The sequence below is a fragment of the Triturus cristatus genome, chromosome 4_1 (assembly GCF_964204655.1).
Source record: "Triturus cristatus chromosome 4_1, aTriCri1.1, whole genome shotgun sequence".
In the NCBI taxonomy this organism is placed as follows: Eukaryota; Metazoa; Chordata; class Amphibia; order Caudata; family Salamandridae; genus Triturus; species Triturus cristatus.
This window is the reverse complement of record NC_140585.1, coordinates 1,045,254,978-1,045,281,389: the sequence shown is the minus strand read 5'-3', so window position 1 is coordinate 1,045,281,389 and position 26,412 is coordinate 1,045,254,978. Positions and strand designations below refer to the sequence as shown.

At 48.4% G+C, this 26,412-nt stretch overlaps 1 protein-coding gene across 1 annotated transcript in view; it reads left to right on the top strand.

Moving 5' to 3' along the window:
• Positions 1-26,412, top strand: part of DNAJC2 (DnaJ heat shock protein family (Hsp40) member C2) — a 316,362-nt gene that overhangs the window by 41,128 nt on the left and 248,822 nt on the right. The window contains exons 2-4 of the mRNA XM_085654025.1: positions 7,929-8,119; positions 21,744-21,819; positions 22,262-22,360. Of these exons, the coding sequence (XP_085510151.1) occupies positions 7,929-8,119; positions 21,744-21,819; positions 22,262-22,360 (366 nt within the window). The remainder of the gene's footprint in view (positions 1-7,928; positions 8,120-21,743; positions 21,820-22,261; positions 22,361-26,412) is intronic.

Here is a 26,412-nt window from a genome sequence, read left to right as displayed (position 1 = left end):
GCTTCGGCGGCGAGCTGCCGGGGGTCAGTCAGCTTACTGTCGAGGAGGTGTTGCCTGAGCTCGACGAAGCAGTTGTTTGACAGGTGCTCCCATACCATCAGGTTAAAGAGTTGTTCGTAGGTGGTGACCTGGCTCCCCTTTATCCAACCCTCGAAGGCACGGCTGAAATAGTTCACGTATTCTACCCAAGTTGTACCTGGGATCCGGGTGCAATCTCTGAACCTCTGGCGGTACATCTCGGGTGTGAGGCCGTAGCGGGTGAGGAGGGCAGCCTTCATGTGGTCGTAGGACGACATTTGGTGATCTGGGAGCTGTAGTAGGGCATCGCGCCCCTCGTTGATAAACCTCCCCCAGAGTCCGGCTCCCCAATCACTCCGGTCAATCCGGTGGGAGGTCATGGCGATCTCGTAGGCTTTAAACCACTGTTGTATGTCGTCTTCTCGGACATACTCGCGGACAACATCCTTGGGGATGTGGACTTTTTTCTCGATTGGCCCCGGGGTGTGTGGTCGCTCAGGCACCCCCAGTTCTTTATTCTGTTTCCGAAGTTCTATTTCCGCCAGTTTGCGCTCGTGCTCGAGCGTTATTTTTTTCTCCTCCAGCTCTCTCTGTCTCTGCTTCTCTTCTCGTTCATCTCGGAGCCGCATGTGCTCGAGGTTGAGTTTCTGTTCAGCTAACTTGAGTTCCCCATCCATCTTGAGTCGTGCCATTTCCAACTCGTGCAATCTGGTTCTTTCTCTTTCTCGGATCTCCTCCTGCGAGAGGCCCGTTCCCCGCTCCTCGGGAGCCGTGGCGTTCCCCTCTGGTGTGATGCTGCTTTGGTCGGAGGGTCCGGCGACCCCAGTTTCTGCCCACGACTCTAGTGCGTGCTTTAGATCCTCTTTGGTACTCAGGCCGGTGGTAGCATTGCCAAGTTCTATGCAGAATTGTCTCAGTTCGCGGTGGTTGTATTCTTCTAATTTCTCCATTTGGAATTTCTCGGTGGGGTTGCTATCTTTGGCTGACATCGTGTTGTTGTCGTGGGGTGAGCCACTCTCTGTACGATTCCGCGTTGATTCGGATCGCGCCGCTGGCCACCAATGTTAGAAAGGATGGACGGACCTGGAGGGCCGGCCGGGGTCGGGAGGAGAGGTCTCCGGGGAGAGCCGTCTCCAGCGATCGTACAGATAAGTAACTTCCCCCCCACAGACAGATACCACACAAGGATAAGGTTCAGTGTTCTTTATAAGCACTTCTTAAGGTACGGTTGAATGGTACAAGGAGGTCTGGACTCAGGGGTCCCCTCGGTTCAAGTCTCTCAATGCAGGGTAAGGGGGAACGGGACAGTCTGGTTACCAGTCAGGTAGTTCGGATGAGATGAGGACTAGCTCACAATCCTCGAGCTTGGTGGTTTAGTTGGTACGGGCCGCGGCAGCGCCAGCAGGTCCCGGTCGAGATGGTCGGTACACGGTCCGCGGCAGCGCCAGCAGGTCCCGGACAGATGGTCGATGTACGGTCCGCGGCAGCGCCAGCAGGTCCCGGTGAGGATGGTCGTTACAATGGGCCGCGGCAGCGCCAGCAGGTCCCGACGAGGATGGATGTTGCAGAAGGCCGCGGCAGCGCCAGCAGGCAGGACGATGGTTCACAAGAGCGGGCTACGGCAGCGCCAGTAGTCCGTCAAGGCTGAGTTCTCTCGGTGTCTCTCGACTCCAGGATACAACTGCCTTCCTGCTCCGGAGTTGCCCCAGTTATAGGGCAGGCGCTCTTTGATGTCCGGACCCTCGCACTTGGAGGTCGGAGGGCCCGGGATGAAGGTGTCCAGACACCCAGCAGGGGGTGGAGCCAGCGCCGGGGGGAGCTGGAGGCGATCGGCACCTGGCGGGGGGAGAGCTCTTGACACTTCGTCCTCCCATTGACCTGCCAAGTGGTCCGCTCACCTCCCGGGTGGATGGTGGTGCCGGGATGTCGGGGCCGGTCAGGCCCGGGGTTAGGGTCGGGGCGAGGCCACGCGGCCTCGTGGTGCAGGGCCCAGGATGGCGGCTTGAACCGGCCAGGGGAGCCGGTGGGGCTGGGCCCCGTGATGAGTAGAGGTCCGAGGGCAGAAGATCCGTCGGGAGACGGGGTACAGGTGCTTTTCGTGGGTTATGCCTGGTGGGCCGGAGCTCGGGCCCTGTCGTGCGGGGAGGGAGCAAGCCCTTCGTGTGGCCTGTCCAACAGGGTGGCTGGCTGGCTGTGTGTGGGTGGCTGGCTGGCTGTGTGTGGGTGGCTGGCTGGCTGTGTGTGGGTGGCTGGCTGGCTGGCTGTGTGTGGGTGGCTGGCTGGCTGGCTGTGTGTGGGTGGCTGGCTGGCTGTGTGTGGGTGGCTGGCTGGCTGGCTGTGTGTGGGTGGCTGGCTGGCTGGCTGTGTGTGGCTGGCTGGCTGGCTGGCTGTGTGTAGGTGGCTGGCTGTGTGTGGCTGGCTGGCTGGCTGTGGGTGGGTGGGTGGCTGGCTGGCTGTGGGTGGCTGGCTGGCTGGCTGTGTGTGGCTGGCTGGCTGGCTGTGGGTGGCTGGCTGGCTGTGGGTGGCTGGCTGGCTGTGGGTGGCTGGCTGGCTGGCTGTGGGTGGCTGGCTGGCTGTGGGTGGCTGGCTGGCTGGCTGTGGGTGGCTGGCTGGCTGGCTGTGGGTGGCTGGCTGGCTGGCTGTGGGTGGCTGGCTGGCTGGCTGTGGGTGGCTGGCTGGCTGTGGGTGGCTGGCTGGCTGTGGGTGGCTGGCTGGCTGGCTGTGGGTGGCTGGCTGGCTGTGGGTGGCTGGCTGGCTGGCTGTGGGTGGCTGGCTGGCTGTGGGTGGCTGGCTGGCTGGCTGTGGGTGGCTGGCTGGCTGGCTGTGGGTGGCTGGCTGGCTGGCTGTGGGTGGCTGGCTGGCTGGCTGTGGGTGGCTGGCTGGCTGTGGGTGGCTGGCTGGCTGTGGGTGGCTGGCTGGCTGTGGGTGGCTGGCTGGCTGTGGGTGGCTGGGTGTGGTTGTGTGGGTGGGTGTGGTTGTGTGGGTGTGGTGGTGTGGTTGTGTGGGTGTGGGTGTGTGGGGGTGGGTGTGGTTGTGCGGGCGTGGGTGTGGGTGTGGGGGTGGGTGTGGTTGTGCGGGCGTGGTTGTGCGGGTGTGGGTGGGTGTGGTTGTGGGTGTGTGTGTGGTTGTGCGGGCGTGGTTGTGCGGGTGTGGTTGTGCAGGCATGGTTGGGTGTGTGTTTGTGGTTGGGTGTGTGTTTGTGGTTGGGTGTGTGTTTGTGGTTGGGTGTGTGTTTGTGGTTGGGTGTGTGTTTGTGGTTGGGTGTGTGTTTGTGGTTGGGTGTGTGTTTGTGGTTGGGTGTGTGTTTGTGGTTGGGTGTGTGTTTGTGGTTGGGTGTGTGTTTGTGGTTGGGTGTGTGTTTGTGGTTGGGTGTGTGTTTGTGGTTGGGTGTGTGTTTGTGGATGGGGGTGTGGTTGTGGTTGGGTGTGTGGTTGTGGTTGGGTGTGGTTGTGGTTGGGTGTGGTTGTGGTTGGGTGTGGTTGTGGTTGGGTGTGGTGGTTGTGGTTGGGTGTGGTGGTTGTGGTTGGGTGTGGTGGTTGTGGTTGTGGGTGTGGGTGTGGGTGTGGTTGTGGTTGTGGTTGGGTGTGTGGGTGTGTTTGTGGGTGGGTGTGTTTGTGGTTGGGTGGGTGTGTGTGTGTGTGGTTGTGGGGGTTGTGTGTGTGTGGTTGTGGGGGTTGTGTGTGTGTGTGGTTGTGGGGGTTGTGTGTGGTGTGGTTGATTGATTACACATCACATAATTACACTGTATTCAATACAACATAAATACACTCCACATACCACTCAGTACTACGTAATTGCACGTCACATAATTACTCTCAACTTAATGCAAGATAAATACACTCCACACAATACCACTCTGTGCCACATAATAACACAACACATAATTACACGGTACTCAATGCAACATAAATACACACCTTTCACTCAAGTTCGTGCTATATACAAAAAGAATTGCAATGCAATAATTCTCATATTACTGAATCTTTGAGCTGCTATTGGTGTTGCATTATTATTAGCAATGCCAACAGCTCAAACTTTAATAACGCGAGACCTATTGCATTGAAAATGCTGGTTTATTTGAGCTATCAGTAATAATAGTAAATTATAGTAAAATTCCTATTTTATCACAAGTCTTGGAAAACTAATATATACATTTAAAAAATGGTGCACATGATTATTCCATCTGATGGCATTCTGTAACAGACAGTACTGCTATTTCAGAAGCAGTCGTTCTTATCTTCTTATGAAAGTTTTGGATTGAAAAATGTGTGTTGTTGGGCATGCTAGCCTTGTGTTTTTACTTTTACTAAAGTGGACAGGGGTCTCTTAAATATGGGAGTGTCACTGCGGCATTAAACAAAAAATGTCTGTATGTACACATGTATTTAGTAGCACCTAAGTAATTCACAGTTTACAGAGTTAGAAACTGAAAACATTTCTTTCTGCACTATATAGCAGACTAGCATGTGTTAGGAGCATCATAATATTTTTCAGAACTTGCAATGAAAAAGAAATACTTCATTTGTCAGCATCTGATCATGACACATCTTAAGCCATGAGACATTCAATCTTATTCAGGAGCAAAGTGGATTCAGAGGAGACTGAGAGGGGAAGAAAGAACTTTTTCGGAAGCACAAAGGGCACGTGGTAGTACTGGGTTGTAGGAGGGGGGGGTCGGTCCCTGTTGGACCCGGCCTCGTGGCGTGGCCTATCCAGACCCGTAGCGACACCATACTGACCCCTACACCCCACCCGGCCCCGACTAACGCAGCCGACCCGACCCAGTCCACACCTGATCCCCCACAGAACCCGGGGCTACCCCCGTCCTTCCCTCCATCTTCCCGGCACCGGGCACCCTCCCAACTCCACCGGCCTCGCGACCTCCAGTGACCAGGCCCTGCACCCCAGATGGCCGCCCTCGGCCCAAGCGCAACCCAGGCCTAGTGGCGCCATGCCGGCTGGGGGGAAGAGAGCTCCCGGTGAGCAGGAGAGGGAGGAGTAGTTTCATTCACACCTCTGACCTCCTCTCCAGAGATGGTTTCGATCGCCCCTCCGGCCACCCTGAGGGCTGGCTCCACGCCTGTTGCGTGTCTGGGATCCCTCCTGACCCCGCCTTGAAAGATTCAAAGGGCCGCGTGGCAGGAACCCCCAACAAACGACCCCCAGGCGCTAAGACCCCAGCCCGTGAGGACTCCGGACATCAAAGAGGAGTCGACCTATAACAAGGGGCGCTCTGGGGCCATCAGCAGATTGAATCCTTGAACGAAGAGAGCCCTGCTGACGTGGTCGCGGCTGAAAGAACATCCCCCCAAGGTCCGACGGAACTCTTGGAACCTCGGTGAGCCCTGCAGACAGCTTCGCGGCTCCACCTGGCAGAGACGGACTTCTGCCTAAATCACCTGAGCCCTGCTGACGTGGTCGCGGCTCCCCTCGCAACCTTGAGAACTCTGAGCCCTGCTGACCGACTCGCGGCTCCTTGAAGATTGTCAGGCCTCCAACGTCCTTACTCGAGCCCTGCAGACTTGGTCGCAACTAAAGAACCATTCTGGTCCGGCTGGACCCCAAAGATCGTATCATATCCCCCGGCTCGAGGATTGAGAGCCGTGCGCCGGATACGCATCTGCATTGACCCTGATCCTAAGACTGTCCCGCTCCCCCTACCGAGACTCTTTGAGCCCTTGCTCTACTTGTACAGACGACTCTGCGGATCATAAAGGTCCTGATATTTCTAGATAAAGAATACGTGCTTCAGAATCTACGGTGCGGTGTCTCTGTGTTGCGTGGTGCTAAGTCAGCGTGTACGATCCTAGATACAAGACCCAGCCCTGAGGGGGTCTTCTGCCAGTGCTCGGCTACATCTCCCGGGAAGGGTGAGTCGCAGGGCGGTCAGGTACATAGTCTGTCCTTCTGTGAGGATGGCCCTTCTAACAGTCCGTAGGTGTTGAGGGCAGAATGGACAGCTTATGTTCTATTTCCCAGCCATAGTTTTTAGACTCAATTTTTATTATGTGGAAAGCAGAGCAAATACACACAGCTTCCTGCCTACATCTCAAGGCCGGCAGAGCGAGACAAAAGCGTAAGTACATAGCTTTCAGGCACACAACCCAGAGGCCGGCAGCGAAAAAATCGAACGTGCATGACATCTGTATTGGCTGCCAGTTTAAAGACATCCATAATAGGACTAAAAGAAAACGAATGAACAACAACTTAAACAATCCCCTTTACCCCCTTCCCCACCCCTCTCCGCATCAGTTCCATCATAGATCCTAAACCCTTATCCCAGGGCCTCTCAGGGTTTATGCTCATCCTGCCAATTTTTGGATGTCACCAAGTGGCTCTAGTGGCAAAAGCTTGAGAATCTGTAGGTATTTAGGCCATGTCACTTCTCTCAGGTCTTTCGTGAGTAGGTGCAGAAAAGGGGCCCACAATTTCGCAAAATCTTTACCCTTCCCCTCCACACTGAGCCACATGCGCTCCATCGCCAGGAGTTGCCACAAACGGTGAACCCAAGGTAGTACCTCAGGTGTCGTTGGTGTCCCCCCACAGAGCCAGGATTACCTGCAGAGCCGTCAGCAGCACTAGTGCGATCTGCCTGCCTCTGAGAGATCTCAACGGGAAGGCTCTAGGGTGAGAGAGACCTAGTAGTGTGTACTCCGCGGAACGGGGCAGCGTAATCTGAAACGCAGCGTCAATATCATCACGGACCGATGTCCAATAGCGTACCAGTTTTGGACAGTGCTAAGTAAGTGAGCCAAGGTTCCCGTTAATCCACACCCCCTCCAGCAGTTATCAGTTTTACTCTTGTCCCAGCAGTGCACGCGCGCAGGAGTACAATACCAATATGTAACTACTTTAAAAGCGGATTCCGCTCCAGCAGTGTTAAGTGCAGTATGATGTGCTCTGAATAGAACGTGTTCCCATTCCTTAGGTGGTAAGTGCCTACCTAGTTCAGTTTCCCAGCGCACCTGTGCCTTCGTACGAGGACCTGAAGGGCGTGCCATAAGCATGAAATACAGCTCGGAGTTGAGCCGGCAAAACCAGCCATACTTTTTAGTTAGCTTGTTTCTACAAATGTCTGACAAATCAGGTGGAGTTTGGCTGGATGCCAACTAATGCAGGTCTCCTTGGCTGGGCTCCATAATCAAAACCTTCCTTAAAATTATTCTCTTGTATATATTCTAACTCCTATCTCGGCAAGCTTTAGTGCTGCAATGGGTTGCCTCCGCCCACCCCCCAGAGCCAATTTCAGGTTTTATATTAATGCTATCCATGCAGGACGGCCATGGTAACAGCCATGGCAACTGCAGATAATGCAGTAGGTGGCATCTCATTGGTTTAAAATGAGCTTGAATGTAAATTTAATGGTGAAGAAAGAATTCTTCCTCTCTGCCAAGTACAGCTTTATTGCTCTAGTCCACTTGAGAGAGAGCGGTGATTGAACATAGTCTAGAAATGGTGCACAAAGGAAGGTAAGACAGGTGGATTACACTACCTAGTGCCCGATTGCTGTGGTCTTAGCACTTTTGATGATTCAGTTCCATTTTATTTTTACACCAGGGAAATTAATCTTTCAATTTAAGGCAATATATCCATCCAGATATTAGATTAAGTTAAGTTTCAGTGACCCCCAGGTCTCACATTTTATGATGTGTTGTAGAAGATTGCACTGTTTAATGTGGTGTATAGATTGTGATTCTATGAATTTAAAGTCCACGTCTTAAAAAAAAAAAAAAAAAGTGTAGTATACATAAAGTAACGTTAAACAATAATTTATCCAGTATATGTAGTTTTTTCTGTATTCGTTTTAATGTTGGCTTTTGCAAGTAAGCAACAAGGGGCGATTTCTTTCAGTGTTTGTGATTATACTGCACTAAACTGCAACTGTGCTGTTTTACATTTTTGCCTTTCAGCCTCTCTACTTTGTCAAGTTGAACCTGTGGGGAGATGGTTTGAAGCATTTCTTAAGAGGCGAGACAGAAATGTGTCTGCTTCATTCCAGGAGTTGGAGGATGAAGAGGAGTTGTCAGAGGAGTCGGATAATGAAGAATTACAGCTGGAAGAATTTCCAATGCTGAAGACCCTTGATCCAAAGGACTGGAAGGTACGGTACATAGTTTCTGCATTGTTGTTTATGCTGGCAATACATGTATTTTTCATTTAAAGTCGGTGTCTTGGACCATTACTATTCTCTGTGGCAGTGGTTCTTAAACTTATGACTACTGTTGATCCCCATTTAATCTTTACTGCTATCTGGGCACCTCCACAAAATCATATTTGGAATCCAGGGACACATCCCCTCCCCCAACTGAGTGATTATTGGAATCAGGGGACCCTAGCCTAAGCAATTTCAAACTGCAAAACTATACAAAAATTACTGAAACAAACATTTATCAAACAAATTAGGAAACAATTCATGTATTTTGCAAACAAATATAAAATCTAAATTTTTTTTTTGATAATCAATTTTATTGCCTTTTAAATTAACACATTTGCAGCAAGAAAAACAAAAACAGCTTTTCGCACAGTGGTCAGTACAAAACAATGACAAAAATAGGGAAATAATACCCCCACATACATGAATCCAGCTAGGAATAGCAAGCAACAATGTCCACAACCATGTCCTTAGGGAAGCCTCAGGAAAGTTCAGTCTTCCACCACCCCGATACATTTACCCGAAACCCTTCGAAACTTTTTGGGACAACCGCGGGCTGCATACATAGGTCGCTTCTGCGCCACACACCAATGCACCTCCCTGCGCCACCGTGTCATGGAAGTGGCCGACGGGTCCAAAAATCTAAATTTTAATAGGAAATTTGGAGCTTTAAATTCAGTTGAGCCCACCCATTGTCCATACTGTAATCTGTTTGATGTGCCAGCACTCCTCCCAGGAATCGATCTGACAAAACCAACCTAAAATGTAGCCCCCAAACTTCATATTTCTTCACATTTACAGAACTTTTTAATTTTTCAATTTTGCTTCCTTACGGCCATACACTTTACTAATCTTTTAATATAATTTTACTGTCTAAGCAGTCGTGGACCCCCGGAGTGGGTGTCATGGATCCCCAGGGGTCCAAGGCCACTGGGTAAGAACCGCTGCTCTGTCGCTTTAGGCTGTCTAAAAATAAAAAAGAAAGCCGAAGCCCCCTTAAGATACATAGCATATCACCCAGCAAGACTTGATTGAGGTTCTCCTAGCTTTATTTAGATTCCTGCATTCACATTTTTGATGTTTTCTGTTTCTTTCCCACCTAACATTATGGCAATTAATGCACAAAGTTTGAAGGTTTCAAATGTTCTCAACCAAACGAATGCAAAAGCAATGCTATATTTTAACTTTAAATGGAGAGCGAGGACCTTGCATGGATGCCATTGTTTGAAGTTTCATATAGAGTGGACCTGGTATTGGGATTCAATTGCTTTGGCTCTGTCGTGGATGTACGCGATAGGGGACAATTTAGGATCTACTGCTAAGGACTGGGCTGTAAGAGTACAGTTTTTCAAGCTGGTCTGACTTTGTAAGATTGTGTGGCCTACGTACTTGTGGATCATGATCTCTTGTTGTTTTAGCATTTCTTCATTGTTTTAAGACTCCAACTGTACACACCATTTTATACCTCCCTGCTTTTTAAAACACTTTTTTAATCTGACATAAAATCCAACTATTATTTTTCTTGCATTCCCACTGGCCTAACACATTTACCCTTTCTCCTGCAACCTCTTTGACGTTTACCAAGTTACCATTGATGCCGAGATCCCCTCATCTGTTTTTCCTAGTATCAGACCCAAAAAAGCACCCATCATCTCACTCATAAAACAGAGCACCAACATTCATATTGTGTTCTTTTTTTCCCTAAGTCAGGCATACAAGCTTAAACATGGATTTAATTTTTCTGATAATGCTCAACTTTATTTGAAATAAACTGAAAGTATAACCAGTGGTGTTTGAAACCAAGTATGCTTTTGTTTTGTTTTACTCTACTTTAAAGTTTATTGTATAAATGTATCACCCTTGCTTGGTGTTCTCACTTTTATAACCAAGAGCAACTGTTAGCTATCCCACTGGAATGTTATTTCTTTCTAACATTGACTTCTTCTCCACTCATTGTAACTGTCACCACCCACCTAGTTTGGTTTCTTATAGATTTGTCTGGAGTTATTTATTTGCCTTCGTTCAGCTACAATTAAAGGTGCCTTACTTATTGTGAGATAGTGGGGTTCTGTTGCAGTTCCCCCCCATACACCTTTTGCTTGGCTTTTGATGCAACTTTGACTGTGGAGTACTGGTTCTTTGCTGTGTAGGTGCCCAGTACCAGTGTTCTTTCCCTAAAATTATCCCACAATTGTCCTTTCAGGACCCCTGTAAGTTCCTAGTATATGGTACCTAGGGCATTGGGACTGAAGTGTGTCACCCTAGGGACGCATCACCTAGGCCATTCAGAACTGCCACTGCATCATGCATTGTCTTGTGCAGACAAAATGACAGTCGACATGGCACACAACCTGTGTGCCATGCCATCTACCACGTTACAACAAACAAACAAATGATGGACGGAATTCTGACAATGCAGACATTCTCCCCCAGTCAAGAGATCTGGGTTTAATCCATCATTCTTTTGCCCACTACACCACCCCAGTTTAGACATGGCCATATGCAAATCAGTCTTGACCCTGTGCCTCATGGGAACAGTCCAGCCCGAACTGCCAAGCCAGGTCTTCCCTGGACCGGAATCAAGCATCCTAGGACCGGTTTCTGGCTATCAGCCGTCATCAGCCAGGATAGCTTGACTCCAGTGGCGTAGTGAGCACGGGTCCCACGTCTGGGAATACCCGTCCCACTTAGGGCGAAAAGCGTTACAACAAACAAATGATGGACGGAATGCTGACAATGCAGACATTCTCCCCCAGTCAAGAGATCTGGGTTTAATCCATCGTTCTTTTGCCCACTACACCACCCCAGTTTAGACATGGCCATATGCAAATCAGTCTTGACCCTGTGCCTCATGGGAACAGTCCAGCCCGAACTGCCAAGCCATGTCTTCCCTGGACCGGAATCAAGCATCCTAGGACCGGTTTCTGGCTATCAGCCGTCATCAGCCAGGATAGCTGGTGTAGTGGGCAAAAGAACGATGGATATAACCCAGATCTCTTGACTGGGGGAGAATGTCTGCATTGTCAGCATTCCGTCCATCATTTGTTTGTTGTAACGCTTTTCGCCCTAAGTGGGATGGGTATTCCCAGACGTGGGACCTGTGCTCACTACGCCACTGGAGTTGAGCTATCCTGGCTGATGACGGCTGATAGCCAGAAACCGGTCCTAGGATGCTTGATTCCGGCCCAGGGAAGACATGGCTTGGCAGTTCGGGCTGGACTGTTCCCATGAGGCACAGGGTCAAGACTGATTTGCATATGGCCATGTCTAAACTGGGGTGGTGTAGTGGGCAAAAGAACGATGGATATAACCCAGATCTCTTGACTGGGGGAGAATGTCTGCATTGTCAGCATTCCGTCCATCATTTGTTTGTTGTAATGCCATCTACCACAGCCTAAGATATAGATAAGTCGCCCCTCTGGCAGGCCTTACCAGCCCTAAGCAGGTTGCACTATATCACAGGTGTGGGCATATCTGCATGAGCAGATATGCCCCTATAATATTAGGATCTATTCCTAACTGTTGTACATGCCAGGGAAGCCATATAAAGTACATGGGCTGGAAACTCGACAACATGACTTACACACCACCATGATGGCTCCACCGAAAACTGGATTGTTTGGTACCAAACAACTCCTTTTAACAAATCAACTCTGATGCCAGTGTGAGATTTATTAAACCATGTACTCAGAGGTGCCCCCTGAAATCCTACCGACCCTGGTGTGGTCACTGACTGGCTTTAGGCATCCTGCCACACACAGACCTGTTTTTGGACCCCTGGGTGGAAAGCCTCTGCTCTTTGGGACCAGCAACAATGCATAGCCTGGGCGGGGTGTCACGCCTTCCTCGGATGGGCCCCCAGCTTCTGCTGCTAGCAGCAGGTGGCAGCCCCCTTTTTACATGCCCACTTTGGGTAGAAATATCAGATGTAAAACTCCCTGAGGGGGCGAAGTTCAGCACACTTTTCTGTCCCCTCCATCTTGAAGATGAGGGGACTCCTCCAATCAGGGCTAGGTATGTGCCCTCTCCCACAGGAGGGCGGCATCATTGAGGGTGTAGTCACCCCAGGTAAGGTGCCCATTGGCCCTACTTGCTACTCCCCTAATACGCCCCTAAATCTAGTATCTTAGAACTTTAAACTAGATCTGCGAAAACCTAAGAAGAAAGAAGACATCCCTGCAGAGAAGACTAAAGAGGACGACTGCCTTGGCTCCAGCCTTACTGGCCTGTCCATCTTCTGTGAGCCTGCGAACTCTCTTGCAGCCAGCGATCTCTCAAAACCGTGAGAAGACTGCTGCCTTAAAAAAATACTCCAATCTCCTGTGGACTGTGGACCTGTTTGGAAGAAACTAAGCCTAAGGACCCTGGATCCAGGTGGATCCGTGTCTCCTGCCCTCTTTGCAACCGATGTCCACGGCCTGAGTCGGAGTGGTTCACCTGTACACTGAAGGCTCCCCAGCAATTCTGTCCTCGTGTCGGGCATTGGCTGACCTCTTCTGATCTCCACAACGGTACCTGCAGTGAGTACCCAGAGGGTCCGCTACAGCCACCGGTTCCGATTAGAAGACTCTGACGTCAAAAGGCTCCCCTGCATCTGAAGCCCCTAGGCTTTAGTGAGCTGAACCGAAGGTTCCTCTACGACCCCTACACCTCTACTTAGCTTTGCTGTCATTGGTCTCCCTTCTGCAACCTCTGATGCCAATCCTGCAGCCTGTTTGCCAAGTGAAGAATCTCCATTGAAAAGCATTGGGTGCCCAATGCTGAAATAGCACTCTGCACCCGGTCGACCCTGTACCGTTGGTGGTGTATGTTTGGTGGTGCTTTGTGGGTCCCCTGTGCTGGTCCTAACTCCCAAAGTTAGGCTAAGCCCCTGCAGCCGATACACTTACCGGCAAGCAGTGTGGCTACAGCAACCCCCAATCTCCATTGCAAAGCATTTGGCCGCACTCAGACTTTGACCTCTACATCCGGCCGTCCCTGGGCCACTGGTGGTGCAGTTTTGATACTCACCTGACCCTTGACGACCTTTGGGCCCAAAGACTGAATTTGTAAGCATGCTACTCACCTGTTTAACCGTGATATTCTTTTCCCCATAGGATAACATTGAACTGTGCTGAAAATATTCAAAGTGTCAATGTTTACAATTGTAAAGTATTTTTATTTTAAAACTTACTTACCTTATTGCGAAGATCTTGGTCTTCAAATAAAATGCAAAGTAAATTTTTCTAAAATTGGTGTGGCTCTCCTTTTTAGGTCGAGGGACCGTCCGGTCTGCCGAAGGCAGAACCGGAAGTCCGGAGATCTTATGTTTCTGAGTGGCTATTTAGCCCGCCTCTCTTTTTGCCTCTCCTCCATTGGCTGGCTTCCTAAACGGAACCCAGCCATTGGAGGAGAGAGCCGTCCCTCCAAATAGGCTCCGTCTTTTTCAGATTCGGGGGCGTGTTCCGTGCTGTTCTTTCCACTTTTTAGCCACGCCCTTTTTAGGCATGTTTTTCTCTCCTCCAGCCAATGGCAAGAGGAGAGAAAAAGAAACACGCCCCCGAATCCGAAAACGCCACTGCGTTTCTCCGAGGCATTTCTGCTTTGCCTCGGAGAAACGCAGTGGTGTGCTTGTCTAGGGAATGAGCCTCTGGATGCAGACCGCAAGGAGACAGACTTACGTGGTCTGTTTTTCATGGCGGATTCCAGCCTCCTACGGAGCCTGCACTTCTTGGCCAGGGAATCATGGCTCTGAGGGTGGTGCTGAGTCTCCCGGTCCCCCGGAGCTCTGCCTAAGGCGCTGCGGCTGCACTGGTTGCCCTTTCGGCGATACTAGGACATACATGTCAACATCTTAAATCTAGGAAGAGGTTCATTTTGAAGAAAAAAAGAGACCGATAAATCAATTTTGTCTCTCTCTCCTGGACATCATCCGGGGACTACAGAAAGAGAGCCGGTAAGAACAAGATCTAACCTGTTGGGAGGGTCACCGGAGACAAGCTTGGTAAAGAAGGGACATATCACTACGACAAATCCTGAGCGCCGTGTTTCGGAGCCCGTACCTGTATTTTCATTCCTAAAGCGTGTTTGAGTTGCGAATTGGGAAGAACGCGCCATACTTGACCAACACCAAGCGCTGCCCAGAATCGTTCTCCTTTGTCTGGAGAGAACTGGCGTTGAAAGACTTCTGTCCTGTCTCTAGCCTCCCTTTCGCCATTTCGTATCAAACAGTCCGACTATACATGTACTAAAATCATCTTTGGTTTGGCGTATTCTTGCATTATGGAGATCGTAGATATTTTTTTTTCTGTTGGTTTATTTTTATAAATGTATGCCCACGTGTAGCCGCGAAGTTCCACAGTCCTGCTATATAATGGATTAAACAAGACGAGAGGGAGGTAAACATACCCCATTAAGGTTTTGCCAGGAGGCGGGGTCTGCTCATTAATATACAGGAAGTACCCCCTACCTACTTTCAGGCACTTCCTGAACAACAGAGTATCCCGTTTTCCTCGTAAAAAGCCGACACCAATAGAGAGGTCTTTGTGTATTTTGGTCGCCAAAAGGAACCGCAGGCTGTGGAGCTCTGAGAGCATTGCACCGTCATTTTCGATCATATCTAGTGCATTTTGGGTGCTGTAGTCTGGTTTTGATAACTATTTGCAGCAGAAAGACAAAGGTCTGAAACGCTGTCCTGGTGGATAGTCAAAGTTTAGGGAGATAACTTAAGTGTTTGTAGAACTGTAGGTGGCGCTAGAAACTCGTGGCCACAGTCCTCCGTAAGGAAGAAGCCTCAGATGTCCAGGCCACAAGGGTCAGGCAGCTGTAGTCCCGAGACGCGTCATTCTAGGTCGCAAAGGACAGGCTGGTCCTGTCCGCTTTTAGATTTCTCGAGTGCCTTTCAGGAGGGATAAGTTGCACCTTTGCTGTGGGTACAGTAAATGTAAATGTTGTAGACTTGTAAAGCGCACAGCTGCCCCAGCAACAGGGCGTCCCGGCGCTGTAGACCGCTGGGGAACCCGTCCTGGCTATCCCTGTGAGATGGTCCCTTTCTGGGTATCTCCAAGGTGAAACCAGGCATCCCCAGCGTCTGTGGGGGGCCATTGTAGAGATGAGGCAAGCTTAATGCCCAGAGTTGCCGAGTGTGTTCCTGGTTAGAGTAGGTACCGAGGCGAGAATTATCGAGTCCGTTTTGACCCTGGTCCACGACCCTGCCGCGTCGGGAATTGAACCCTGGTCCCTGGCCGATTCTCTGCTTACGGGTCTGCCGCCTCTAACCAGTGAGCCACACAGTGCATCAGGCCTGTTGGGGGAGGCTGGGGAATAGATCTAAAGATTGCCAGAGGCATGCTGTCCTGTCATGGGGGCGTGCGTATATTTGCTAGTCACACGTGCCTTACTTTTCGAGTCTAGGAGGGAAGATAACGCTCATAGGTTGCAGCGATAACCACAGTTCTCTGGCAAGCCATACGTTTAGTCTGTATTAAAGATGTCCCAGAATCTTCCGGCAGCCTCACTTCCGCCCTTTGGTCACTCAGCAGCCCCTGCTCGGCTTCTTATGACTCACCCTGATTGTCGCATTATTCCTTCTTTGCGGTCATATGACTGGGACAAACAAGGCAACGCGGTGTGAGTTATTATTTGGAAAGGGTGACCTGTGTACCCTCCCGGACTGGCCCTGGTCACCTTTTCCCTTTGCCTCACACAGGCCAGTGTGGAACGTCCTTGTTAACAAGATAAGCGGGCAAAATAACTCACCCAGGCAGGGATGAGTGTCAGGGTCACATAATTGCACCCTGGTCACACTCACACAGCTGTATCTCAGCAGGTTCATGCATTTGCTGCAGAGTCGAATGTGTATACACAGCTTCCTTTCCTTCTAAAACAGTATAGTGAGCCTGCTGCGTTGTTCCCTGGGTATTCTACAGGGTACAGAATCAAATCGTGGTTCGTCGGATCAGTGGGTTAATGTGTTTGCTGCAGAGGTGTGTGTGTGTGTGTGTGTTTGTGTGGGTGCCTCTGTGTGGGTGGCTTTTTTTTTTGTAGGTGGCTCTATGCGTGGGTGGCTCTGTCTGTGTGTAGGTTGCTCTGTGTGGGTGGCTCTATTTGTGAGTGGGTTGCTCTATGTGAATAGCTCTGTATAGGTGGCTCTTGTGGGTGGCTCTGTGTGTGGGTGCAAATGCAATAGGTCTCGCATTTGAGAGAGATTAAGATATTGACATTGTAAATAACAATGCCGTTTCTTTAAATGTTTTAAAAACATAAACCACAACCTCACAACTTCACTCTCTCTCACTCACTACCTCAATCACTCTCTATCTCATTACCTCACTCTTTCTATCTATCTCACTAACTCACTCTCACTCTCTTTCACTACCTCTCTCTATCTCACTACATCACAACATCACTCTATGCTTATATATCACTACCTCACAACATCCCTCTCCCTCACTACCTCACTCTTTCACTACCTCACTCTCTCTATCTCACCACCTCACTCTCTATCTCACTACCTCAGTCTCTATCTACCTCACTCTCTCTCACTACCTCACTCTCTCTCTGCTAATGCAATAGGTATCACATGTGCAAAAAAAAAAGCTAATGCCAATAGAAATGACAATGCCATTTATTTAGGGATACAAAAATCATAAAAAAATAATGAGCAATACCAATAGCTCTACCTAGAATATTGCCGAGACCATTGCATTGTAAATGCTTGTTGAATCATGTGTCCATTATTGGTCAATGTTGTGCAATAAATGTCTTGCACTCCTCTGTGTTAGGCCGAAGGTTGCTCGCCCACAATACCACTAATAGAGCATTTTGGGTTTTACATTGTGCCCTGTTCACTTTTGGGGACCCCCTGGACTCTGTGCACAGTATGACCACATAGTGCTGAGATCATATACAGAGCCAGCTTCCTTCACTGATCTTCAGGATAACATACTGTCCTTTCTGATTCTTCCTCTTTTCTTGCTCCCGCCTAATCACACCAGTTCTCTGGCAACTTTATTTGCCACCATTTAACACTTACCTCTTTACTTACAGCTTTCAATGCAATTTTAAACTTGCTTTTAGAAACCCAGATTCCAACCCTCACCCGCTTCTCGTCTGTATCACCTTTTCCTCTCTTGTTCTCTATCCAAATGTCTTTCATCCTCACCTCTTGCAGGAAGGGTCTTCTTTGTCATTGCTTGCCTTTTGACATAAAATCTTGCACTATACTGGCTCGTTTCCCACAAGTATGGTCCAACTTGCGAGTCCCTCTTTGTTTAGTTAGTATATCTTTCTCTCCTCATTTGTAAAGTTAGTTGGACTCCTTGTCCATACAATATACACTATCTTTCAGTTTAATTCCTTAAGGCTCCCATCACACCAACTACTATGTTCCTTTCATCTCTCAATTTTTTGTTTCCACTCCGAAATTAGGAATTCTGATTTCACTTTCATTAACTGCAAAACTACTCTGCACAATCTCCTTTTCCTCAAATGCATTTTCTAAATTGAGCACTGCTCACAATATTCTGGATTTTTTTTTTTATAAACATATTTTATTGAAATTTTACAGTACCAACCCGGCACAGGTCCGGCAACCTCCACTTGATAAAGTATCCAAGAGACAACGACATTGGAAATATCAGTGGGTACTGTTCGTATACAAAAAATGAAAAAATTAACAAAGAACTGCGCGCAGACATCCCCACACCCTTTGCAAAGGCAAGCAAGATTCAAGATACACATAGGACCAAGATAGGGAAACAGCACATCATACCTGTGGACCCACAAATTACTCAGGAGACCATTCCTAAGGGGATTGCGAGGGAAGAGGAGGAAGGTCAATGCCACGATGGGTAGCCCACCGGGACCAGATCTTTCTATGCTTTAGGGGGCAACCCCTCGCTTGGAACACCGCTATCTCTGCACCCATACAATTATGTAACTCTTTTCGTCACTTCACTATCATCGTTGGCGAGATTCCCTTCCATAACTGGGCTATGTCCCTCTTATCGATCGTCAGGGGTAGGAACAATAGTTGTTGTTTATACCGGTTCCCACCGATGTCTTCCGTACTATGGAGCAGGAATAAACGGGGCTCAAGGGGCAGGTCCCAGGCCAACACCTCCCCGAGGCAAGACGACACCATGCGCCAAAGTGGTTGCAGTGCTGAGCAGCTCCACACCGTGTAGAGAAATGTACCATCCTCCCTTTCACAACGCAGGCACATAGGGGATGGCACTACTCCCATATTCCAAAGCCGCTCGCGGGTGTAGTACACTCAGTGTATGTATTTGAACTCTATTAGACGGTATCTGAAGGCTACTGCTGCACCCCGAGGGCTAGCTGTCGCCTCTGCCCAATCATCATCCGTCATATCAGGGATGTCGTCTTGCCACGCCTTCCTTGTTTTATGTAACTTAGTAGTGGAGTGTGTCAGCGTCTGGTATATTTGTTTTATTTTGTGGGCCCCAAGATCATCCATAAGACGGCGGCCTTCAAGCGGATGGAACTCGGGGAGGTCATCAAGATGTACGAGCGCAGGGGTCAGAGCATGTCGCAATTGAAGGTATCTATAAAACTGGGTTTTGTGGAGCTGGAATTCCTCTTGCAACTGCTGAAACGATTTAAGAACCGAGCCACGCATTATGTCACCTAATGTAGAGATGCGATCTGATCCCACTGACGGAACCCCTTCAGTGCTGCCACCTGACGCAATTAATTGCCGTACCACAAGGGCGTCACCTGTGCGTCGGACGGCATATCGCCACAATCTGATAGTTTTTTGGGTGGCTTGTGGTAAGAAATCAAGCTTCTGCCCACTATAGAGCAGGCGCAGAAGGGGGGCCCTCTCCATGACTGCATGTTATAATGCGAAGGCTGGGTCAGTAGGTGAATTGTACCACCAGTCATTTATGATTAAGTGGTGAGCCGCCGCATAATAAGAGTAGACATCGGCTCCCGCAATGCCCCCGCAATAAGTGGATTGTGCAAACGTCTGCAGTGCCACCCGAACCTCCCCACCCCCCCATAAGAACTTATTCTGAACAATATTCTGGATTTTTAAATGTAGTTCTGCCACGCATTATAAAGTATGAGGTGTTTAACACTTGTTCCAGAGACTGGTAGCCAGAGAAGAGATGTTATTTTAGAGTAACTTGTGTTGAGGGTGCCAAGTGAGATTTGGATTTTCTAACACAGCGCCTTTAACGATCTTGGGTGGAAATGCCCCTAATTGTTTTAATTACAAGTATTCGAGTCTGACATGTTATTTTTCTTCAAAGAGACAAACAAAGACACATAAAGAGGGCAGGTTTTTCTTTAATTCTGTCTGCAAATATCTGGTACCTTAATTATACATCTAAATTGTTCTGATCGATTTATTCTACACTTAGTGCATTTGAATGCCTTTAATCTAAACAGAAAGTAGTCCGATTCTATCCTCCAGGAGAATATTCTGTATTCAAATTGTTTTTCCTTCAAAAACATCCCTGTTTCCCAACTAACGATGTACACTTGATTGTAGCTCTAGTACCTTCAATGTTTTATTTATCTCTTTGATAAATGTGCAGTAAAATGGATTATGCTTACTAGTTTTTGCAAACAAAAGTTTATTGGTGAGGGGGCCATCCCAATTAGGCTTTCCCCTTGAATAAGTGTCAGAGAGCTTTATGCGTATATGGCTGAGGGTGAAATGCACAATCCGCATTACCCTTGCTCCACAACCAATAAGAAAGTAACTGGAGTATCTATCACAGTAGACTCAATATTTACTTCAAGATGTCATTGCGCACAGGCATAGCAGCTCGAGTAACTTCAACTCTTGTGCTTTTTACACTAACATGCCCAAATTCTCTTGTTACACTAGGTAATAACCTATTACTGTTGTGTTTCTACATCACTATTATTTCAGCTAGAGCCCATAAAGTTTTAAGTACACTTCACCAAATTCAGTAGAAACTACCACCTAAAAAATTACATTTGTACAGAAACCTTTACTGACACTCGAACAGTTTGATCTTTAGCTCTTTAACTATCAAAAAAACGTACTTTTATATACTTGTTTCAAAGGGCAGCATTACACACAGTGTAATCTCTGATAATAGCGGGTAGGAGCATTAATACCGGAGTAAATCAGTAAGACCTGATCTTCATGACAGTATGCCTATTTAAACAGTGTCGGTACAAAAGGGGGTGGTGATGGACGGAGCATCAGAACCAATCAAACACTCACACCCAGTCAACAGATCTGGGTTTGATCCATCACCGTTCTTTAGCCCACTCTGCCACCCCCTTGAGACATGGCCATATGCAAATCAGTCTGACCCTGTGCCTCATGGGAACAGTCCAGCCCGAACTGCCAAGCCATGCCTTCCCTGGACCGGAAACAAGCTTCCTAGGACCGGTTTCTGGCATTTCAGCCGTCTTCAGCCAGGCTTGTTTGAATCCAGTGGCAAAGTGAGCAAGGGACTCACGTCTGAGCATACCCTGCCAACTTATGGCGAACAAAGCGGTACAAAAGGGGGTGGTGATGGACGGAGCATCAGAACCAATCAAACACTCACACCCAGTCAACAGATCTGGGTTTGATCCATCACCGTTCTTTAGCCCACTCTGCCACCCCAGTTGAGACATGGCCATATGCAAATCAGTCTGACCCTGTGCCTCATGGGAACAGTCCAGCCCGAACTGCCAAGCCATGCCTTCCCTGGACCGGAAACAAGCTTCCTAGGACCGGTTTCTGGCATTTCAGCCGTCTTCAGCCAGGCTTGCTTGAATCCAGTGGCAAAGTGAGCAAGGGACTCACGTCTGAGCATACCCTGCCAACTTATGGCGAACAAAGCGGTACAAAAGGGGGTGGTGATGGACGGAGCATCAGAACCAATCAAACACTCACACCCAGTCAACAGATCTGGGTTTGATCCATCACCGTTCTTTAGCCCACTCTGCCACCCCAGTTGAGGCACAGGGTCAGACTGATTTGCATATGGCCATGTCTGAACTGGGGTGGCAGAGTGGGCTAAAGAACGGTGATGGATTAAACCCAGATCAGTTGACTGGGGGTGAGTGCTTGCAATGTTCAACACTCCGTCCATCATTTCATTTCCTTTGGTATTTAAACAGTGTCAGCGCAGTGTCAATGTGGCAGTGTACCATCAGAAACATTTTTAGAACACTTTCTAAGACAGATTTTCAACTGTTTCTTCAGTGAATAGTTCGGAAAGCAATTGCATCCATTATAACGTTTTTTTTAATCAAGAGTATGTCCATGGCTGATTTACCGAAAAACACTGCTTGCGTGTTTAGGCTGTTCCAGTTCCATGGACTGTGTACTGGATATGGAGAATAACTGGATTTTTAACGACCATTGGACACCAGTGGAGAGGAGTGTCTTGAAAAGCAACTCCCATGTTGTACACTAAACATGCCCTTTACTCCTAATGTACATCTGAAATAAAGGATATTTTTTGTCTGTGTAAATGTTACTAGCATTTATATAGCAAAGAGTCTGCCATTAGTACGACATTTGCAGTGGGTTACATTTATGCTTCTATGTCCTAGCTACTCGGTTTGAAAAAATATATATTCTGTTTTCTAGAATCAAGATCACTATGCGGTCCTTGGACTCAGGCTCTTAAGGTACAAGGCCACCCCAAAGCAGATCAAAGCTGCCCGTAAGTACCTCTCAAATCTACTGCATACCTGCTTTAACCATGTATTTTTGTGTGATTGTAAGTGCCCTTCTCTCACTTAATCATTGTGGCATGCCGTCCGTTACTTTTATGGGCATTTAAGTACATGCCTAAAAGTGAACAAAGTTAGACTTATTTTCTTGAAAATCCCGTTTGAGCCATGATGCGTGCTATATATTGTAATCACTGATTCTGTACGGTGCAAAGGTGAACAATTTTGGTACTTTCCTGGCTCCTTACGTTTTGCTCTTGAACTTTGCCTTTGTGACATAGGTGATAGATTGGTCTAGTGTCAGATTACAAGATTTTAAAATGTAATCTGTGCAAAATTATTACTTTAGAATTCACTGATTTGTTTGCTTTCTTGTGTGTCATAAAATGTGGGATGCACACTATATAATAAACTGAAATTCCTTTGTGCTAGATAAAGCTATGGTTTTGAAACATCATCCTGATAAGCGGAAAGCAACTGGGGAGCAGATAGTTGAAGGTGACAATGACTACTTCACCTGCATAACTAAAGGTAAGACAGGACAGAAAGTAAGATAGTCATCTGTTATTTCTTTTTGTTTGTATCGAGATTGCATTAATATTAATTACTGTTGGCACAATTTTCTTTTGCAGCAGTTTTTTGTTTTTGAGAGTATTGGGCAAATGTTAATTAAAGAAAAGGGGGGTGCATATGCGGTCTCCTCTCCCCCAAGGGCATTTTAAGCCCTGGGGGCGCCCTCTCCTCCCTGAGGTTTATTAAAAAAATTAATGGGAGGGTGGCAGCCCAGCCCCCCTCCTTTGGACTTTAAAGGCCCCGGTACCACCACCTCCTCGGGGCATATGAGCATAGCATAAAAAGAGAGGGGGGGGCGGCGGTGCTGTCCTCCCTCCAATTTTAAGAATTGCTCCGGGGATCAACACCTTCCTGGAAGGGGAAAAAAATGCTAGATGCAACTATACAATATTCAACAACCAATATTCTAACAGGACAACATATAATTAATCACAAAATATTGTGCATACATATTTATCAATCTTTTTATTTTCGTGGTCATGCCATGCACATGCTTGGTGAGGGATCTCTTAGGGTGGCAAAATTCATGCTGCAGCCCTTAGGGACCCTCTTTAGTACCTGAGACCCTAGGTGTCAGGGTACCATTAACTAGGGACATACAGAGGGTGCTAAAGGTTTTGCCAATTGGGGGGAAAATTGTACAGTTTTGGGAAAGAGCACTGGCACTAGGGTTCTGGATAGCAGGGGCCAAGTGCACTCTCAGTCGAAATCACATCATGTACCAGGCAAAAAGTGTGGTGACCATGTCAAAAAGGGGCACTTTCCTACATAATCCCCCCCGCCCCCAAATCGAAAGAGAATGAAACAAACCTTTCCCAAGAGAGTCTGCATCTTCTAAGTGTAAGAAACTGGAAAGCCTTTTGCATTGGCATGGTCAATCCCAGGTCTGTGTTCCACTGTAAAGTCCATTCCCCATAGAGATATGGATCACCTCAACATTTTGGGGTTTTCACCTTTCACTTGCATTCGCCGTCTGACAGCCCTGTGGTCAGATTTATTAAAGGAAGTGAGAGTCCAACAAATCTGGCCTCACCTTCTTCAGGGACTAACCTACAGCAAAGGCTTCTCACTCAATGGCACTCCTACGCTGCTCTCTGTGGAGTAACCTCCTGCTAATGAAAGCAACAGGTTGGTCATGGCCATCATTTGCTTGGGATAGGACCGCTCCTATCCTATGTTCAGAGGCGTCTGTCTGCACTATGAACTGCATGGTGTAATCTGGATGTTTCAGAATGGGTGCTGAGCACATTGCTTCCTTCAGAGTGTCACGATCCTTTTGACAGCTCACTGTTTAGTTAACTTTCTTTGGCATCTTCTTGGAGGTCCATTCTTTGAGGGGGAGCTCAGTGGGCCCATATCCCCTCACAAACCTCCTGCAATACTCAGTTAAGCCAAGGAATGCCCTAACTTGGGTCTGGGTGGTTGGAGCTTCCCAGTCCACAATTGTCTGGACATTGGGTTGTAAGGTTTGAACTTGGCCTCTACCTACAAGGTGGCCCAAGTATACAACTGAGCCCTGCCGTATCTGGCAATTGCTTACCTTGATAGTGAGGCCTGCTCTTCTCAGAACCTCAGTAACTTTGCCAAGGTAGATCAGGTGATCCTGCCAGGCTGAGCTAAAGACAGCAATATCGTCAAGCGAAGCTGCACTAAAGTATTCCAGCCCAGCAAGGAGTTTCTTCACCAACCTTTGGAAGGTGACAGGGGCATTCTTTAGTTCAAAAGGCATATCAGTAGAAATAACGCCCATCTGGGGTAGGGAATGCTTTTGCTCCAGGTGTTAGGCCTATCTGCCAGTACCATGATGTCAGTTCAAGAGTACTGAGATGTTTCTGTCCCTATTCTGTTAATTAGTTCATCAGCCCTAGGAATTGGGTGTGCGTCAGTCTTGGTTACAGCATTAAGGGCCCCTATAGTCCATGCAAAACCTCAACTCTTTCTTTTCACCCTGGGTGTGAGGTTTGGGAACTAAGACAACTGGGCAGGCCCAGGGACTCTCGGAGGGTTCAGTGTCTCCCATTTCCAGCATCTTGGCTGCATCCGCTTTGATGCTCTCTTTGACATGATCAGACTGTCTGTCCTAGTGTCCACACCATGTGTGCATCAGTTGGTCTGACCAGTGGTCAATGAGAGGAGCTAAGCCTACTGATGCAGGACTTGCCTGCAATCAGTCTGCTGTTGGGCAGTGAGGGTGAATTGACCCATCTTTAGATCTTTAGGGTTGTTTGCATGGAGGTCAGGAAGAGGTTCACGCTCTACTTCCTGATCCTCATCTGTGACCATGAGCATGCTCAGTTCAGCCCTGTCATGATGGGGTTTAAGGCAGTTGACATGGATGACCCTCTTGGGGTTCCTGCATCTGCCAAGGTACACCAAATAGGTGACCTCCCCTTTTTCTCAAGGATAGGTTAGGGTCCACTCCATTTGTCCTTGAGGGTTCAAGGAGCCACATGCTCCAAAACCCACACCTTCTGCCCTGGTTGTAACTCCACCAGTGCCTTTTGGTCATACCAGAGCTGGCCTCAAGGTATTTAGTTGCTATTTTCATGTATCCAGCCATTCTGGAATAAAGGCCAAGCATATAATCCATAATGTCCTGTTTAGACTCTTTGAGAGGCCTCTCCCAGCCTTCCTTCACAAGCCACAAAGGTCCCCTGACCGGATCACCAAATAGAAGTTCAAAGGGGGAAAACCTTACTCCAGTCTTTCGCATTTGCTTGTAGGCAAAAAAGCAGGCATGGCAGTAAGACATCCCATATCGTTCTGAGTTTTTCTGGGAGTCCACCAATCATACCTTTCATGGTCTTGCTGAATCTCTCAACAAGGCCCTTTGTGGGTGGTATGGAGTAGTAAAATTGCAAGTCACTCCACATTCTGCCTGTCTGACACCACCTTCTTTGGAAAGCCCTCTCTAGTAAAGATACCAATGAGGGCCCTGGCTATGGCAGGAGCATTAGTAGTCCTTTGGGGAATTGCTTCAGGATACCTGGTAGCATAATCCACTACTACCAGTATAAATCTATTTCCTGAGGCTGATTGAAAGGGTAGGGAATGATATTGGTAGTCCCCTAGACACTCAAAGGTAAACCTAACCACTGGAAGTGGAATTAAGGGGGCCTTTAGGTGGCTGTCTTGCCACTGGCTTGTAAGGTGGCACAGGAGTTGCAAACCTCCTTCACCTTCTGGGACATACCTGACCAGTAGAAGTGGTTCAACAACCTACTTCAAGTTTTAGTCGTGCCAAGATGCCCAGCTAGAGGGATGTTGTGGGCCAATGTGAGGAGAAATTCTCTAAACTGCTGAGGCACTACCACTCTCCCAGTGGCACCAGGTTTCGGGTCTCTGGCCTCAGTGTAAAGGAGTCCCTCTTCCGAATAGGTCCTGTGGGGGCCACTGACATCTCCCTTTTCCTGATCAGCAGCTTGCTGTCTCAGGCTTTGAAGAGTGGGACAGGTCCTCTGCCCCTGTCACAGATCTTCTCTAGAGGCTCCCCCTGGGCCTAAGAGCTCTGCCATGTAAGGCCCAAGCTCCTGGGGCTCCGTTTCCTCTGGGGCTGACATGTCTTCTCCCCTAGAAGAAGTGACCTGATATGCTAGCTGTTTCCCAGTACTCTTCCCCTTTCTCTTGGAAGGTTGTGTCATTATGGCAGACTCCAACTCTTCTTTTTCACCCTGGGCGCTACACTGTGCTCATGTTTTCACACACACCTATTCAGGTATACCCAGCATTGCTGCATGGGTTTTTCTTTCTTCCTCAGCCCATGCTGATGACTCCGTATCATTGCCTAGCTGACACTGTGCAGGAATTGCAGAAGATACCACCACTTTAAGGGTACCATCTCAGTGAGAAGTACCGTAGCCTGATTTTCAGCATTAAGGACTGTATATGTCAAACCAGTCAGGTATCGTTCGGAGGACACCAGTTGCTCAGCCACCGGGGTGACACTAGCACCAGTGTCTCTCAGTCCTTCAACTCTTAACCCCATTGATATGTGGCTGTTGTCTGTGTCT